General features: G+C 45.0%; 1 protein-coding gene across 5 annotated transcripts in view; it reads right to left on the bottom strand.

Annotated features, from left to right (window-relative positions):
• Positions 1-300: 300 nt before the first annotated feature.
• Positions 301-18453, bottom strand: part of LOC124043605 (voltage-dependent calcium channel gamma-6 subunit-like) — a 51448-nt gene continuing 33295 nt past the window's right edge. For 3 of the 5 annotated variants that reach the window (XM_046362369.1, XM_046362370.1, XM_046362371.1), the window contains 4 exons: positions 10695-11597; positions 9922-9996; positions 8883-9020; positions 301-1851 (listed from right to left, as the gene is read on the bottom strand). In XM_046362369.1, the coding sequence (XP_046218325.1) occupies positions 1628-1851; positions 8883-9020; positions 9922-9996; positions 10695-11109 (852 nt within the window). In that variant the 5' untranslated portion in view covers positions 11110-11597 and the 3' untranslated portion in view covers positions 301-1627. Of the gene's footprint in view, positions 1852-8882; positions 9021-9921; positions 9997-10694; positions 11598-11850; positions 11875-14247; positions 14342-18453 lie in introns of those variants that run through there. The other 2 variants (XM_046362367.1, XM_046362372.1) reach the window with 2 other exon arrangements.

Below are 18453 nucleotides of genomic sequence, written 5' to 3'. Positions count from 1 at the left end.
TTGGGGAGGTGTTGGTGGTGGTGGTGGTGGTGGGGGTTGTTTGAATTGGACAATGTTGGCGATGGGGATCACAGTTTGAATCCAAGGTCTGCGTTTCTTAGAACCACTTCAGCAGGATTCACCACGCTCCAAATTTAGCGGCAGAGAGTGCCAACATGTGGGAGACAGTGGAGACAGAGAAAGCTGGAAACGGGTCAAGATGGTGCCTGGGATGTGTGTTGAAGATGATGGAGAGATGAATGATGGAGGAGGGCAGAGTGGGAAAAAATACAGAAAAACGCACAAGAAAGGGATACAGTATGTTGTCTTCACATTTAATAATAAATCAAGTCTTACATACGCAATTATTTCCATTGAAAACCACAGACACAATTTACCCTTCAATACCCATTTAAATACAGATATGCACAGGTTACCTCTGACAACTATCTCACTAGAAAAAGACAAAACAGATACAAAATCTTACAGTATTTATAAACGTGTGACATTTGGGTTACACAGAACACATGAAATGTTTTTACGTTATTCATTTACAACACTAAAGGCTCATATAACTTTGAATAGTGTATTTACAATGCAACCTTATATAACTGGTTAGTAGCCTCTTAACTCTTGAATAGGGTTTACGATGAAATTGCCTGTCCTTTCAGGCAGTGATGTTTTTAGGCAGTGCTGCTTTAATAATTTATTGTAATTTCTATAATATAGTCACCCACACACCCAGAGCAGATGGTGTATCTAAAATTTTAAGGGACATTAGACTCCAAAATCACATTTTAGACTTTGAAAGTAGTCTAATGTCAATAGGAGTCCACACATCTTACACTACACAACTTAATGGAAAACAGAAGCTCTGCATATCTGGAATTTACATGGTGCTTGTCTTTTACATTACTTTTATATTGTGACATATAACTGAATTCACAAACATGATGGCCTGGGACGTAGACTAATCTTGACCTTTGAGGTCTGAACACATTTGGATTTAGAGGCTAATGTCTCTTTGATATATATACACATATCGTATATTAAAGGCAGTTGTAAAAACATTGCAATATCATGATATTGTGTATGTATTTATTTACTAGAAACTCTAGAATTGTTGTACTGTACTTTCATTCTGTGAAATACATCTGAATCCCAATTACTATCCTTAAGGATTATACTCTCTAATAAGACTGTTGATCAGAATATCATCAAAGATTTGGCAAAAATAATGAAGTAATGTTAACCAATTCAAAACACAACTGCAAAATGTTGTTTTTGTTAAATTCATTTAAAATGATTTTGAATTCAATTGAATTTCACACTTGAAAAGGGGGGGAACATACTGGCACATTACATTTTGCACATTCAATGTGAGAAAAAGTTTGCTGTCAACTGGCACACAAGTAATTTGGCATTGCGTTAATTCTTCACCTTTCATAAGTCAAGAACAGTATAGTGTCCCTTCAATGACCTACTGATTTATGCAAAATGAGGAGAGAAAAAACCATCCAAGACAATGAACAACTTGAACCCCTCTTTAACACAACTTCAAATGATTCAATGTCAAATTGCAGGAGACCGTCCATTTCTCAACAGTCATAAGACAATACAGATAAAGTGCAATACCTCCTCCTCGCTACTAGCTATCACTTTCATTTTTGGGGGGAAAACACCTTCGCCAGGGGCTGAATGGTAGCGCAAGCAAGAGAAAGAGGGTTCCGCCCAAAATAAGAATGGCCCCTGCAAACCCAACACAGGATACTGACCAAGACAACTCATGATGCAACGGCACCGAATGGTCACTGGCTAGGAAGGAGAGTACCGATTGGTTGAAAACAATAAGAGACAGGAGAATCAAGAGGCCTAAGAGAGAGGAGGAAAGAGTGACAGAGAAAGGGAGAGAAAGAAAGGGAGGGATAAAGCACAAAAGAGAGAGATATCAGGGGCTTGGTGTGTGTGGAGTTGGTAAATACATTTTACTGGTGGGATGGTGGAGGTGGTATTGATAACTGTGATCTACTTCTCAGAGCATCAGAGTATATCAGGACTGTACAGATGCCATGACTAATGCCCTATGTATCTAATTAGTGAGCTCCCTTGATACCCTTGAATAATGGCTAGATGTTTTTTTTAAGTGTTGAGTACCGGTAGCTTTTGTTTTGCTGCATGCACAGATTGACTCCTAAATGACTCCAAACTCTCTGCAACTGTCACCCCCGGATCTGTTTCCCCTGTCTTTATGGTTGTCTCCACTCCCCTCCAGGTGTCACCCATCTTCCCCATTATCCCCTGTGTATTTATACCTGTGTTTTCGTCAGTTCGTCTTGTTTGTCAAGTCAACCAGCGGTTTTCTCTCAGCTGCTGCTTTTCCCCAGTCTCTCGTTTTTCTCGCCCTCCTGGTTTTGACCCATGCCTGTCCTGACTCTGAGCCCACCTGCTTGACCGCTCTGCCTGCCCCTGAGCCTGCCTGCCGTCCTGCACCTTTGCCCCATCTCTGGATTTTTGACCTCTGCCTACCCTGACCCTGAGTCTAGGTTCTGGGCGATTTGGCCAAAATATCATATCATATGATATTTTTCACATTTATGACGGTATTTGATGCTATTTTATATTTTTGATTAATTAAAGTTCTACATTTGCTTTCTGAGTAGTGTGTGACCCTAGAGTGGCAACACATATATTCAAAATTATTTACATGGATCTTTCTCCATTCAGATGGTTTTATACTGTTCAATTCAACTTAATAATTTATTATAATAATATTTCCTGCATTGCCCTCAATTTCTGCATTTCCTGCACTCATTTGAAATCATTTCCACACTGCCACAATATGGGCAAAAATACTAGGCCTTATTTTTAACCAAATGTTGCAATACCGATTTAGATCAAAACTTTTGGAATCATTGAAATAGAATGTTTATTATAATTATATAGCTAGAATATAAATAATAGTGGGCACTTTGAATACAGTGTTGTTTGACTTGACAATGAATGAAAATGCCATGAACAAGTTATTGTGACAGGGTAGGAACCAAAGTGATGTTCAGTGTTTGGCTGGCTTCCAGTTGAAGCTCGCATCCGCTACAAGACCATGGTGCTTGCCTACGGAGCTGTGAGGGGAACGGCACCTCAGTACCTCCAGGCTCTGATCAGGCCCTACACCCAAACAAGGGCACTGCGTTCATCCACCTCTGGCCTGCTCGCCTCCCTACCACTGAGGAAGTACAGCTCCTGCTCAGCCCAGTCAAAACTGTTCGCTGCTCTGGCCCCCCCAATGGTGGAACAAACTCCCTCACGACGCCAGGACAGCGGAGTCAATCACCACCTTCCGGAGACACCTGACTCTTTAAGGAATACCTAGGATAGGATAAGTATTCCCTCTCACCCCCCCGCCGCCCTTTAAGATTTAGATGCACTATTGTAAAGTGACTGTTCCACTGGATGTCATAAGGTGAATGCACCAATTTGTAAGTCGCTCTGGATAAGAGCGTCTGCTAAATGACTTAAATGTAAATGTAAATGTAAATGTTTCCTAGGGGACCCTATAATCTTTGGCTACATAAAATTTTTATTCATATACCCAACATTTTTCTTTGCCTATTCCTCCTATTCATGCTTTGCCCGTTTCCTCTTTGACTTAGAAGATACTGTTGCACAAACAACATGCTGATTTAAGCATCCACCAGTACTGGTATCAGACTGTATTAGCTAGCTACGTTTGCTCTGACTTTTATCAGCCAGCTAACTAGCGATTAGCATTAGTGGCCAACACGATTTAGCTTAACTCGCTAAGAAAATACAAACTAGATGTTTGCAGATGTAGGAAACACAAACTAATATTGTGGATTTATATTAAGATCAAAGTGGAAACAACTGGAAACAATTGTTGTCATCAACATTTATGCATGTGCTGCATTGACCATGCAGACTGAATGAAAGTGTCTCGTGGTCAAGCAACAACAAATGGGCTCCTTGAGTGACAGGGGGTGGGACTAGGTCTGTGTGGAAAGCGGTTTGGAGACAGTGGAGAGGGATGACTCAAGAAGTGGAGTGAACTATAAAAATGGACGTTACACACGGTGTATCACATTTAACAAACCAAACATTCAAATACCGTTATAAAGGTAAAGTAAAAACCCAAACCATTCTGTGCATAAATACCGGTATATAGTCAAATGTGGTATACCACCCAGCCCTACCTGAGCCTGCCTGCCGCCCTGTACTTTTGCCCCACCTCTGGATTACTGACCCATGCCTGCCCTTGACCTGTCTTGTGCCTGCCCCTGTTGGATTATTAAACTGTTGTTAATTCAATGTTGTCTGCATCTGGGTCTTACCTTCAAACCTGAGAGTACGAATTGGCTATGATTGACCCAGCAGACCCGGGCCAGCTGCGCAACGCCATATCCTCCCAAGGAGCCACCATTGGTAGGTTCAAGTAATTGCTTTGTGGCCTTATGGAGGGGGGCCAAACGTTGGCTGAACGCCATGAATGGGCGTTGGACATTTTGCTGGAGCATTTCCGCGGGTTATCTGCGAGGCAGCCTACCATGGTGGTAACCCCACAGCCTCTCAGTAATTCAGCTGTGAGCAGTGCAGTCTCATCGGTCACTCCATTCTCGGGGGCCCCGCTTACCTCCCCCGGAACGCTTAAATGGAGAGCCGAGTACCTTTCGGGGCGTTTCTAGCTCAGTGTGCCCTCATCTTCGAGCTTCAGCCCTCCTCCTTCCACTCGGATCGCTCCTAGATAGCCTACCTCATCACGCTGATGTCCAGCAGAGCTCTCACCTGGGCTACTACTGTTTGGGAACAACAGCCGGCCATTTGCATTTGCATTTGAGTTTCAGCCGGTCATTTGAGTTTGTAGGAGAGGTGAAGAAGGTTTTTGATGCCCTGTTCTCCGGGAGAGAAGCTGCCCGGAAGCTAATCCAGTTTCGGCAGAAGTCCCACAGTGTGGCAGACCATGAGGGGGATTTCCAACGTTTGCAGCGGAGAGTGCTTGGAACCAGGAAACGCTGTTCGATATGGTCCTGAACAGCGTCTCGGAGGAGGTCAAGGACGAACTTCTGCTCGGGAGTTACCTACGGATCTCGATTCCCTCATCGCTTTGACCATCTGAATCGATGTGCGATTACGGTAACGATGGAGGGAGAGGAAATTCGATTTCGCTTGCACGTCCAGGGATTCCACCTTGCCTCCGAGTCATCCCGGAAGTCCCTGGCGGTCCCGTTGCCAAGAGAACCCGAGGCTTCCCGACCTCGCCCGAGAGTTGACGAAGACGGCTGAGTCACCACTTACCGAGCCTATGCAACGAGGCAAAGCTGGGCTGTCGCCAGCGGAACGGCAACACAGGATCAACGCAAAGAGTTGTCGGTACTACGGGACTTTGGGTCATTTTGTGTCCTCTTGTCCTTTAAAATACCAGGCTCACCGGTAGGAGCGAGTACTCTGGTGGGCCATATGGGGAACTTTTCTGCTTCCCTTGCTCAAACCCCTTTTCATGCCATCCTGCTGTGGGGAAACCAGTCTAAATCTCTCCGGGTCCTCATTGACTCTGGGGCCGATGAGAGCTTTTTGGACGCAACCCTCTCCATTCCCATGGATGTTGGAGCACTGGATGGGCGCTCTATAGGCCGGGTCACTCATAATACCACTCCCATCAACCTACGGATGTCAGGGAATTATAGCGAGACTATTGAATGTCTGCTCATCAAGTCTCCTCAGATTCCTGTGGTTTTGGGATTCTCCTGGCTCCAGCGACACAATCCCCTCATCAACTGGTCTATGGATGCCATCATGGGCTGGAGTCTGTTCTGCCACGCCCATTGTCTGAAGTCAGCGCAGCTCACCCCGGGAGATCTTCCTGGGGGTTCAGAAGGTGCCCCGGACCTCTCCTCCATCCCTGCAGAGTAACAGGGACCTCCGGGAGATGTTCAGCAAGGCCCGGGCCACATCGCTTCCACCGCACCAACCCTATGACTGCGGTATTGACCTTCTCCCGAGCACCACGCCGCCCCGGGGACGTCTGCATTCTCAGTCGGGTCCAGAGACCAAGGCTACGGAGACCTACACTACTGTTCAAAAGTTTGGGGTCACTTAAATGTCCTTGTTTTTGAAGGAAAATCACATTTTTTTGTCCATTTAAAATAACATACATTTGATCAGAAATACAGTGTAGGCATTGTTAATGTTGTAAATGACTATTGTAGCTGGAAACAGGTGATTTTTGGTAGTTACCTGCTACCACTCATCTCCTCGGCCTTCAAGCCGCTCCAGGGGGCCACTGTGTTTTCCAAGCTGGATCTACGGAACGCCTACCACCTGGTGCGGATACGAGAGGGGTACGAGTGGAAGACCACCTTCAACATGGCCAGCGGCCACTACGAGTATCTGGTCATGTCTTTTGGCCTCACCAATGCTCCTTCTGTGTTCCAGGCTCTGCTTAATGATGTTCTCTGTGACATGTTGAACCGGTTCATCTTCACCTACATTGATGACATTCTCATCTTCTGGAATCAGTTGTTTGTGAAGGTGGAGAAGTGCGAGTTCCATTGCTCCACCATCCCCTTTCTGGGTTACAGCATCTCTTCTGGGAGTGTCCAGATGGATCCCGGGAAGGTGAGAACGGTGGTGGATTGGCCTCAGCCTACATCCAGGGTGCAGCTGCAACGTTTCCTGGGGTGTGCCAACTTTTATGCCATTTTATCCGGGTTTACAGCACTCTGGCTTCCCCCCTGACTGCACTCACTTCTACCAAGGTCCTGTTCACGTGGTCCTCTGCTGCTGACCGGGCGTTCCCGGGACCTCAAACACCACTTCACCACTGCTCCTATCTTGGTTCATCCTGACCCTTCCTGTCAATTTGTGATAGAGGCCGATGCCTCGGATGTCAGAGTGGGCTGTCCTGTCCCAACGTTCTGCCCTGGACCTTAAGCTGCATCCCTGCGCCACCTTCTCCCACTGACTTAACGCCACGGAGAGGAACTACGATGTGGGGAATCGAGAGCTTCTCGCAGTGAAGAAGTCGTTGGAGGAACACTGGCTGGAAGGGACGGAACTTCCGTTCATTGTATGGACCACAAAAACCTGGAGTATCTCCGCTCTGCCAAGTGCCTCAACTTCAGGCAAGCGAGATTGGCCCTGCTGTTTACCCGGTTCAACTTTTCCCTTTCTTACTGGCCAGGGTTCAAGAATGTCAAGCCGGATGCCCTGTCTCGTGCCCAGTGATGGTACTCAGCTGGGGTATATGAAAACAGGTCTGGGAGGGGCAGCGGTACTAATGTTTATGCCTGACGCTGTCCGCTCCACGGCCCTGAAGTGGGCCCATTCCTGCCACCTGGGTTCCCGTCGAACCTTGGCCTTCGTGCGACAATCCTTTCGGTGGCCTACTTTGGTGCAGCACGTCTTCCGAATCCATGGACTGCCAGTGGACATGGTCTCTGACTGGGAGCCTCAGTTCTCGTCTCGGTTCTGGAATGCTTTCTGCACCCTCATTGGATCATCGGCCAGCCTGTCCTCTGGGTTCCACCCCCAGTCCAATGGCCAGTTGGAGCGAGCCAACCAGGATCTAGAGACTACTCTGCCTGATCTCTGCCAACCCCACCACCTGGAGCCAGTAGCTGGTGTGGGTCGAATACGCCTGCAATACCCTTCCCTGCTCTGCTCTGCTACGTGCCTATCTCCGTTTGAGTGTTCCCTGGTGTATCAGTCCCCGCTCTTCCCCAAGCAGCAGGAAGAGGTCGGCATACCTTCTGCCTGTGTTTGTCCGCCACTGTCGGCGTACCTGGAGGAGAGCCCGGTCAGCCCTCCTCAAGACAACTTCCAGGTATTGACGACAAGTGGATCGCCTTCGGACCTTGGCTCCCCAGTACCGTCTCGGGCAGAAGGTATGATTATCTGCCTCTCCGGGTGGAATCCCGCAACTCTCCCCCCGGTTTATCGGCCCATTTCCCATCTCCAAAATGATTAGCCCATCTGCTGTTCATCTTCTGTTGCCCCGTACCCTTCGTATACATCCCACCCTTCATGTGTCCAGAGTTAAACCCATGTCTCAGTACCTGGTTGACTGGGAGGGTTACGGCCCAGAGGAGAAATGTTGGGTCCCCGCCAGAGACATCCTGGACCCAGGCCTTTTCAATGCCGACACTCCAGTCAACCAGATATGCTTTGATTGCCCCCGCTCCAGGTGTCACCCATCTTCCTCATTATCTCCTGTGTATTTATACCTGTGTTTTCTGTCTGTCTGTGCCAGTTTGTCTTGTTTGCTAGGTCAACCAGGGTTTTTCTCTCAGCTCCTGCTATTCCCCAGTCTCTCTTTTTCGTCACCTTCCTGGTTTTGAACCTGGCCTGTCCTGACTCTGAGCCCGCCTGCTTGACCACTCTGCCTGCACCTGAGCCAGCCTGCCGTCCTGCACCTTTGCCCCAGCTCTGGACTTTTGATCTCTGCCTACCCTGACCCTGAGTCTGCCTGCCGTCCTGTACCTTTGCCCCACCTCTGGATTACTGACCCCTGTCTGCCCTTGACATGTCTTGTGCCTGCCCCTGTTGGATTATTACACGGTTGTTAATTCAACATTGTCTGCATCTGGGTCTTATTGTACCTTCAAACTTGTTAGCAACATGGCGAAGATTGCGTACTCCTCATGTCCTCATGTCCTCGCTCCTCTCTTCTCATCTCCTTCTGAAAACCCATTGGATGAAAAAGCCAGAGGTCTCTCCCCTCTGACCTTCTCCTCTAATGGGTTTGGAGAAGGAGATGAGGAGAGAGGACGCGAGGAGTATGCAATTGAGCTCTTCCCAAGGTCTCATTAGACATGTCAAAATAGTAACATTTAATCATTGTAGTTATACATGTACAGTATGTCACCATGGCTGTCATATGTCTACTCACTCACCTGACAGAATGAAGCAAACCGATGCAGCCTTGAGGAAGAATGATTCTCCTTTGCTGAGGGCTGTGGTGATGCATATGGACCCTGTGACCATCAGGAAGAGACCGAAGAGGGCCATCATGGCCGCCGCCACATTCAGACCTGGGAAGAGAGAAACGGTTATCGTCTTGATACAGGTACATTCCATTATTCATAGTACACTGGCACCAGGTACATTTACATTTGAGTCATTTAACAGACCCTCTTATCCAGGGTGACTTGCAATGAGTTCACTCAACTAAGGTAAGTAAAATAACCAAATAAGTTCAACCTTATTCAACATAGCCAATCTACAAAAGGTAAAGTCCTTGCATCCACTTGTAATTCTCACAGATATTGGTACATCCCCTCACTGATATACTCTAGGGAAGCGTTTCCCAAACTCGGTCCCGTGGACCCCAAGTAGTACACATTTTGTTTTTTGCCCTAGCACGACACAATTGATTTAAATAATCAAAGCTTGATGATGAGTTGATTATTTGAATCAGCTGTGTAGTGCTAGCGCAAAAAAACAAAATCTGCTCCCCTTGGGTTCCCCAGGACCGAGTTTGGGAAATGCTGCCCTAGGAGTTACCGACTTGCCTAGAGGATAATAGAAACGTTAAACATCGCACTCCTGACACGTAGGGCATCATGCCCCCATGCCCCAAAGTTTCAATAAACTAACAAAAAATCCAGAAGATAAGTTTATTTTGCGTATAATAAATCCAAAGAAAAATACGTGCCCCTCTTTAAAAAATGTGGCGCATGACACCTCTGGTTTAGAGCTCACGAAAAAAATGAAAAGTATTTCACAATTTTCCCACATTGACCCATGAAGAAACAGTCTTACTGACTTCAATGCTATAATGTAAAAGGAGTAGGTGGAATACATTTTAGACACTTACTGCAGTCAATGGCTGACCCAGTGCAACATAGATGACAGACTTGAGGAAGAAAGAAAGTGTGTGGGTGGGCAAGGTGAGACATGGGTTGAAAGAAGGCAGGGGACAAGCTGACTCACTCTTTTCTGTTGTCTTCTGGAAGATGACGGCATTCTCTCCAGTGGTGTAGAACTTGAAGTAGGTGCAGTTAGATTCTAAAGGAGACAGGGAGAGACAAGGAACTTATTTGAAACAGAGGGAGACCTTATCAACTTGCACATCACCATAATCTTATTGCGATTCATACGGCTTGCGGCACACTAATTATTATGCATTCGTGCACATCAATGACAATGCCAAGGTTATGTCTTCTATGCAATTAGTGTTATGGCATCTTGTAGTCTGATACAAGGTAGTTTATTCTACATATAGACGGCCCTCTCTAGTAAGACATTTTAGTACAGTATTTGTGGGTAATACGTGTGTGAGTTTAAGGTAAGCATCTATCCCTACAGAATGTAAATGTATATTGCAGTCCATCTGTGACCCAGTCTACACCTGAAGGCCAGTCATTGGATTATGGCCACAATACAAATAACTGATATCTAGCCGTAACTAACGGTGGGGCTATAGCTAAGTAATGATATAATGGCCTTGAAATTTGGGATCGTGAATTTTGTGAATCCCCTTTAAAATCTGGCATAAAGGGCCATAGGATTTGTCAAGAGAGTGTTTTGAATGTATGAGTTTGAGTGAATGCGGTTTGGTTTGCACAATTTGCCAGTATGCAAAAAATGGGTCTGTGATTTCTGATAGGTGATTTTGTACAAATTGGATTGCATGAGTTTGAGTGGAGACCGTTTGGTTAACACAAAATAATGTAGGCCTATTCATGCAACTCCAGAGCAGTTACCTCCGGGCAGTTCAGCCGGCCCACAGCTCTCCCGCTCAGGGTCTATGTCAGCCACCCACAGAGTCCGGGTGCATCCTTTCCACAGCCCGTAGTGTGCTGCCAGACATGTCTGGTTGTTGTAGAAGTTCTTGGGCGGAGACAGCACCACCCAATACTCTGTGCCCAAGCCCAAGACAGTCAACACCACACCCACGATGGCCACGAAGAACGCCAGCTTGATCTTGCCCTCCTGGACCTCGCTCATGCCTCCTGATGTTGATGCTTTTGCACGGCGCTTAACTCCCATAGCACCAGCCCCAGCCCCTCTGCCACCCATGACACCGGTCAGTCCCAGAGTACCTGCTCCGGCTCCTACTCCCGATCCTGGTGGAATCGGCCTGCCATCCTCTTCGTGCAGAAAGAAGGTGGACCACATGGCTTTTCAGATGTTTACGATTGAAAAAAATATATATGAATAATGGATAAAGACAGGTAGAGAGTGTAGGAGACAGGGAATGGGTTTATATGGTGAGGTGGCAGTGGAGCGATAGAAAGGATGGTAGACAGGGAAAGAAGGGAAATGGGATTTAGCAGCACTGACTCCGTTTATAAAGCAAACATACCAAACCAACCATAAAAAAAGGATAAGGCATATTAAGGACTATCAGTGCAGAAAATATATATATTTGTGTATTTTTTTTTGAGTCGGCACAAATCAGTAATAGTTAGGTATTAACACCAGACATCGAAAGCTTGATGTAAAAGGTGGTTTGTAAGAAGTATGCAATGAGCGGGTCATCATGAAAAATGGTTCAAAAGATAGAATAGATTAGAAAAAAAAGATCAAAAAGATTGGTAGCTTCCGTGTAAATGTCGGGAAACAGCGATATGGAGGAGAAGCCAGGAGGGAGAACGCAGCTTATTCTAGAAGAAAAACCAAGAAAAAAACAACAACAATTCGTTTTTACATCAGTAGAAGAAAAATCTACTGACTTTAATCCATCACAATGTTAGTACAAACTAAAAGGAACAACTGCCATGTCACCTTATAGAGTCTGATCCAATCCAACATGGCAAGTATAATTTTGATGCTGCAAAGAATACTTTCCAACTGCATGGTTGGATATCAAGTCTGAACCAGCACATGTTAATGAGTGCTAAATTGATACTTTCTCACCTTTTCATAGCAAATATTGTGTGCACCAGTGGAGCTCAGTACTGTTTTAAGATGAGGGCAGACACAAAAAATGTTTATGAGCATGACCTTATTTCTATTACAGCATATTGGATGACTGTCATTCATATTTCATTCACCCAGCTCAATGTAACATCGATAGGTATAGGCTACTACATGATACTCCAATTTCCTCTATACCCATCATGAGGTTGCTACAACCTAGCCTATGAATAAAAGTTTACAACATAAGTGCACAGGTCGAGAGAATGTTTCGTAATCATGGTGGCAGATTGTGTTACATTCAATACCGCCTTGCACACACTTTTGCCTGCATCTAACGTTTGCTGATCTAGGGTGTAATCATTAGTCCTACAGTTGAAAACGAGAGTTGCTTTTGGACAAATTTAGGTATGTCTATCCCTGTTTCGTCACGTTTGCTTCAGTTTAAGAAACATTTTTCAACAGAATTGGAGGAATGAATACACCCCTGATCACATGCAAACACAGTTCACTTTCATAGCAGCCATAAACAAAGAGCATGATCACTTTGTTTGTTGAATTCCTTTTCGCATCTACGCGCGCTACTCGTCTCTCACCTTTTTCCTTCACTTGCGGACTTCAGTGCACAACACATTAGCTGTCTGTGACCAGGCAGATTTATTTTTCAAGCCAACCCATAACATAACTGCTAACTGCTGCAAACAGCCTACATCGTTGTCACTATATTATCTAACGCCATAGTCGACATAGCTAATAGAACTAACGCATTAGTCAACCTGCTACAATCATGCAGTACAGTGTACAGTTAGCAATAAGTTTAGCAGTTACACCGGCAGGCCTTGGTGGCAATAAATTAATAAAACCTTCCTTGACTTGGAAGACTTCCAGTTTTGGATAGCCTTAGCCAGCTTCTAATCTTGCACCCCTCTCCGTTTGAGCCGGGTCTTTGAGTAGGCTAAACTAGCTAGCTAAATACTGTAAGTGAAAGTGAAAAAAATACTACGAAAACTAGCTCTCTCGTTCTCCATCTTAAATTTTGAAGAAATGTATTTGTTAACTGTAACTATTGTCTTTCTATCTCTTCGAGTCAACTACTCGCCACAAGTTATGCACTGCAATGCAATCTGTAGCTTATGCTCTCAGTCCTAGATTAATTCTCTGATCCTTTAATTGGGTGGACAAAATGTCAATTCATGCTGTAAGAGCTCTGATAGGCTGGAGGACGTCCTCTGGGAGTTGCCATAATTACTGTGTTAGTCTATGGAAGTTGGTGAGAACCATGAGCCTCCTAGGTTTTGTATCGAAGTCAAATGTACTCAGAGGACAGAAACTAGCTGTCCTCCAGCTACACCATGGTGCTACCCTACAGAGTGCTGCTTAGGCTACTGTAGACCTTCATTGTGTGTTTTAATTATTTGGTGACGTGAATATATTTTGTATAGTTTAATCTAAAAATGATAGTTTTTTTTTTGTTCCACTATTTTTATGAAATTCTCTGAGGTGCCTCTACTGGTATGCACATGTTACTTCAGTTACTATCATTTAAGTCGGCATTGTGTTAAAGTCACTTACACATCTTAAAGAACTATATCTATATTTACTGGAGACTGAAAGATGGACAACCGTAGTAATTATCCTACACATAGCTACCTTACAAAGAAGTCTAAGCAACTAGTATGCCAACTAAAAATAAGACAATGAAAAGGTTTCATCACAAATATTTGCACAGCATTACTGTTAACCTCGCATGGTATACAAATGGACAGCTTAATGAGAGGAAGCTCTGAACCATAGAGATGACAATTACAGATGCAAAACAGTCCTCTATGATTCAGTTCTGAATACTTAACGTGCCTCGCAAGATTCCATTCAAATAAACGTATTCAATTACAATACCCATTGAAATATACAACAGTGTGATCAACATGAAATTGAAATCAGCAAAAACACAAACGGCACCATTTGCAGAGACCCCAGAGCAACATTCAAGGCCACCATTTGCAGAGACCCCAGAGCAACATTCAAGGCCACCATTTGCAGAGACCCCAGAGCAACATTCAAGGCCACCATTTGCAGAGACCCCAGAGCAACATTCAAGGCCACCATTTGCAGAGACCCCAGAGCAACATTCAAGGCCACCATTTGCAGAGACCCCAGAGCAACATTCAAGGCCACCATTTGCAGAGACCCCAGAGCAACATTCAAGGCCACCATTTGCAGAGACCCCAGAGCAACATTCAAGCAATTCAGTTCATTTATTATGATTTTTTCGTCAGCGCTGTCATTAAAAATCTACAACGGACACAAATGAATTAACTTCCACTCATTTTGCTTTGCTATAGACTTTAGTCATGACCACGGTACGAATCATAACAATGATATGAAGAAGTTGCTGACCTGCTTGGTGTGTGTGTGTGGTTCAGTTCGGGAATGAAATAGGGCGAGGCGAGGAGAGGGAGTGAGCGAGAGAGGGATTGCAGAGGAAGAGAGGAGAGGAGGTATGGGCAGTGGAAAGAGGGTGGAGGCCAAAGTAGCCGTGTGTTGCAGAGAGTTGATGAATGGGTGGGTTTAGTAACTATGTGGCCACATGCCTACGTGGTGTTTGAAAGTGTATATGTTTGTTTAGACATGCACGTATGGTTGTGCTGGAACTGTCTGTCTTTGCTGGCCCCTGTAAAATGTATTTGCAAGAATATGCGTCATGAGTGTGTGGTCTCTATATCACTCTGTGTCTGTGTCGTGTGTGCGTGCGTGAGTATGTGTGTGTGTGTGAGCATGCACCCGTTACTGTGTGTGTGTGTGTGTGTGTGTGTGTGTGTGTGTGTGTGTGTGTGTGTGTGTGTGTGTGTGTGTGTGTGTGTGTGTGTGTGTGTGTGTGTGTGTGTGTGTGTGTGTGTGTGTGTGTGTGTGTGTGTGTGTGTGTGTGTGTGTGTGTGTGTGTGTGCGTGCGTGTGTGTTTGCGTGTGCCTGCACCTGATAGTGCGTTTGTCTGAGTGAGAGAGAGAGTGCGTGTACATGAGAGAGTTTGGTGTGTGTGTTTCTTCATTCTATTTTTGACAACCACCTGTTAATGACATAAAAAAAAAAAAGAACTAGAGGCACTGGACACCCGACAAGGTTGTCAGGAAAGGGGGTGGAGGTGAATTCCTGGGGCTTCTGCTAGTATTTTGTTGATTAAAGAATTGTGGCTGCAACACTTCAAAAAATAAACTCTGCATATAGCCGTGAAGGTGTGACGTAGGTGGAGCAAGATCGAGTAACGGCAAGGGGCAAACCAAATACTCTGCCTCTGCTGACAACTTCAAACCCACAATTTATCCATGGTCAACCTGGGTTTGTGTAGGAGACAGTATTATCTGATTACAGCTAAGCAACTGGACTTGCAGGATCTATTCACAGGGTCTATATCACTTAACGGTAATGTACCCTTGAGCAAGATCCAACCTGTATTGCTAAAGTTAATGCAAAGTCTATTTTAAAGCGGCTATATAAAGCGGCTATGCAAAAGTAAGTGTGACTTCTGTACATTGCCCCAGATGAAGGCGTCCTCTTGGTAGGAGGAATAAGAAATGGGGACATTTTAGAAATGTACTTGATTTCTTCCATTCTAAAGGTGACATTATTACAATTGTTGCCAGGGAGACAATTTGGGAATGATTTATAAAAACTCAAAATCAAGTTGACTCAAAAGTAAATGTCACTTTCTCCTGTATCGGAAAGTTGAAAGAAAAATGTGATCATGCATGTAAATCTTTTATGCCGTCACTGCCCAATGCAGAACCTTATACAGTGAGTGCAGTGGGGATGGCTGTTACCAGCACATACCGTTCAGATCCTATGTCCTGAAGCACATACTGTACAGTACACAACATAGGCATAAGGACCTCAACACCATACCACAACTCCCGATCAGGGGAAAAGACATATGTAGTTAGGTCATAGAGGGAATCCAGGGATGACTGTCTCCAAACCTTGCTACACTGAAAGACACGAGGAGGGTAATCAGTTAAAGCCAGTCGAAAAACAGTGATCCTAAATTGATTCATTGACTTGTTTAATGTATTTATTGCACAGTGTTTTGCATTTAAAAAATGACACATACTGTATGAACAAATAATTGTCTAACAAAAATACATGTACTGCTGGTATGTATATCTGGGCCCACGTAATAACATATTAGTCTATAAGAATGCAACGCAGGGGTAGTTGTGACCTCTCTGGTCTGAACTGTGCTTCAACAGAGTTGGTCGTTATGCAACTGGAAACGTTCATTCACGTAGGGAAGTAATTCTCCTGTCAGTGACAGAATGCTGCAGTCAGATGTGCTCAGCATTGTGATAAGTAATGAGAGAGACCGGGCCGTGTTCGAATACAGAAATGCATCCTTCCTTGTTTCCTCAAATATCTTTGAAATGCATCCTCCCTTCCTTGCGTCCTTGAGGCAAGCAGAGATTTATACGTGATTGGATAGGTGTAAGAAATGTTACCACCCCATTACTTTCACCAATCCAACTAATTGATATCTCTGCTTACTTCCAGGAAGGTAGGAGGGAAGGATGCGTTTCTGAAGTATTAGAAAAGGGTCCTGGACTGCGACTTACTAGGAAACTGTAGCAGCAAATTATCTCCATAAGATGGCACTACCAGTCAGAGCTTTGTGGGGCTGCAGTACAGGACAAAATGAGCCCCCCTGATTTAAAAGGCATGCATGGCGAGGATGAATTCTAATGCGTAATATGATTAGACCAGTGTGCGGGGGATTCATACGGGACAAAGTTTGGGTTGGGTTGCATTGTGCTGTTGTGGTCTATGGATAATACATTACTATTATAAAAAAAGGCTTCAACATTGACGAAGAGCTGAAACATGTTGGATGGTCTGGTGTGCTATCTAAGGCTTGGAGTGGTACTTAATGCCTTATTTGGCGAATATGGCATGGAGTCCTTTCTGAAAATGGGACCTGACACGGGAAATGTAAGGTTTATTATAGGTTAGCTGCAGTATAGCTAGAAGGATTGTATATGGTGTGGTATTAAAGTTTAGTAGGGTACATTGCATTGTGGTGCACTATGTGCTGTCAGTAGGGCAGTGCATCCACTCCTCCCTGACTATGAGCTGCATTATAGCCAGTGGTAATACTGTGCTTCCTTCTCTCTCTGATTATATTAAGGTCCTGGCTGACGCAGAGAGAGATAAGGGGATTGCCACAGGAGGAGCGCCTGCCAGTTCTGTGCACTGTGAAGAAGAACGATTACTCATCAACCTCCTTGTCTCTCTCTCTCTCAATTTTTCCATCACTCACTTAGTGACACACAGACCCTTTCTCTGTTGATTTACTCTATCAACAATTATTTGTCACACTATTCTCACTCTCACTCATATTTCCCTATCTCAATTTTCTCTAAACAAATTTCCTCTCCCATTTCACCTGACAACATTATCGTTGTGAAGACAGTGTGAAAGAGAAATTACCGTCACTGGAGTTATACCTAGTACTGATGTGCACTCAGTATAATGTTTCAACAGCAGCCTATCAAAAGTAACGGAAATCAAATCAAATGTATTTATAAAGCCCTTTTCACATCAGCAGATGTTACAAAGTGCTTATACAGAAACCCAGCCAAAAACCCCAAACAGCAAGCAATGCAGATGTAGAAGCACGGAGGCTAGGAAAACCCCCTAGAAAGGAACCTAGGAAGAAACCTAGAAAGGAGCCAGGCCCTGAAGGGTGGCCAGTCCTCTTCTGGCTGTGCCAGGTGGAGATTATAAGAGCACATGGACATTAAGACCAGATCGTTCTTCAAGATGTTCAAATGTTCATAGATGACCAGCAGGGTAAAATAATAATCATGGCGGATGTATAGGGTGCAACAGGTCAGCACCTCAGGAGTAAATGTCAGTTGGCTTTTCATAGCAGAGAATTCAGAGGTCTAGACAGCAGGTGCGGTAGAGAGGGAGAAAGGGGGGGGGTTAAAACTCTAGTAGCAGCACGACAAGGTATCACGTCTGGTGAACAGGTCAGGCTTCCATAGCCACAGGCAAAAGAGAAGAAACTGGATCAGCAGCATGACCAAGTGGACTGGGGACAGCCAGGAGCATACTTAAGTTCACACAGGACACCAGATAAGAGAGGAGAATTTCACCAGATAGGAAAGAGTAATGTTAGCCCCCCGGCACATTGACTATTGTAGCATAGATACTGGAGGATGAGACGGGAGGGAGGGATCGGGGGACACTGTGGCCCTGTCCAGGCAGGATATAACCCCACCCACTTTGCCAAAGCACAGCCCCCACACCACTACAGGGATATTAGCAGACCACCAACTTACTACCCTGAGACAAGGCTGAGTATAGCCCACGGATATCTCCTCAACCTCATAAGCCCGAGGGGGCGCAAAACAGGACAGTAGAGCATTGCAGCAGTCTAATCTAAAAGTGACCAAAGCATGGATTGGCATTTCTGCATACTTTTTGGACAAAACATTTCAGATTTTTGCAATGTTAAAACTTCTTTGGGATAGGGGGCGGTATTTTCACGTCCGAATGAAAAGTGTGCCCAAAGCAAACTGCCTGTCACTCAGGCCCAGAAGCTAGGATACGCAT

This window comes from Oncorhynchus gorbuscha, linkage group LG09, assembly GCF_021184085.1.
Source record: "Oncorhynchus gorbuscha isolate QuinsamMale2020 ecotype Even-year linkage group LG09, OgorEven_v1.0, whole genome shotgun sequence".
In the NCBI taxonomy this organism is placed as follows: domain Eukaryota; kingdom Metazoa; phylum Chordata; class Actinopteri; order Salmoniformes; family Salmonidae; genus Oncorhynchus; species Oncorhynchus gorbuscha.
The sequence above is the reverse complement of the archived record's forward strand: the minus strand, read 5'-3'. Positions and strand labels throughout refer to the sequence as shown.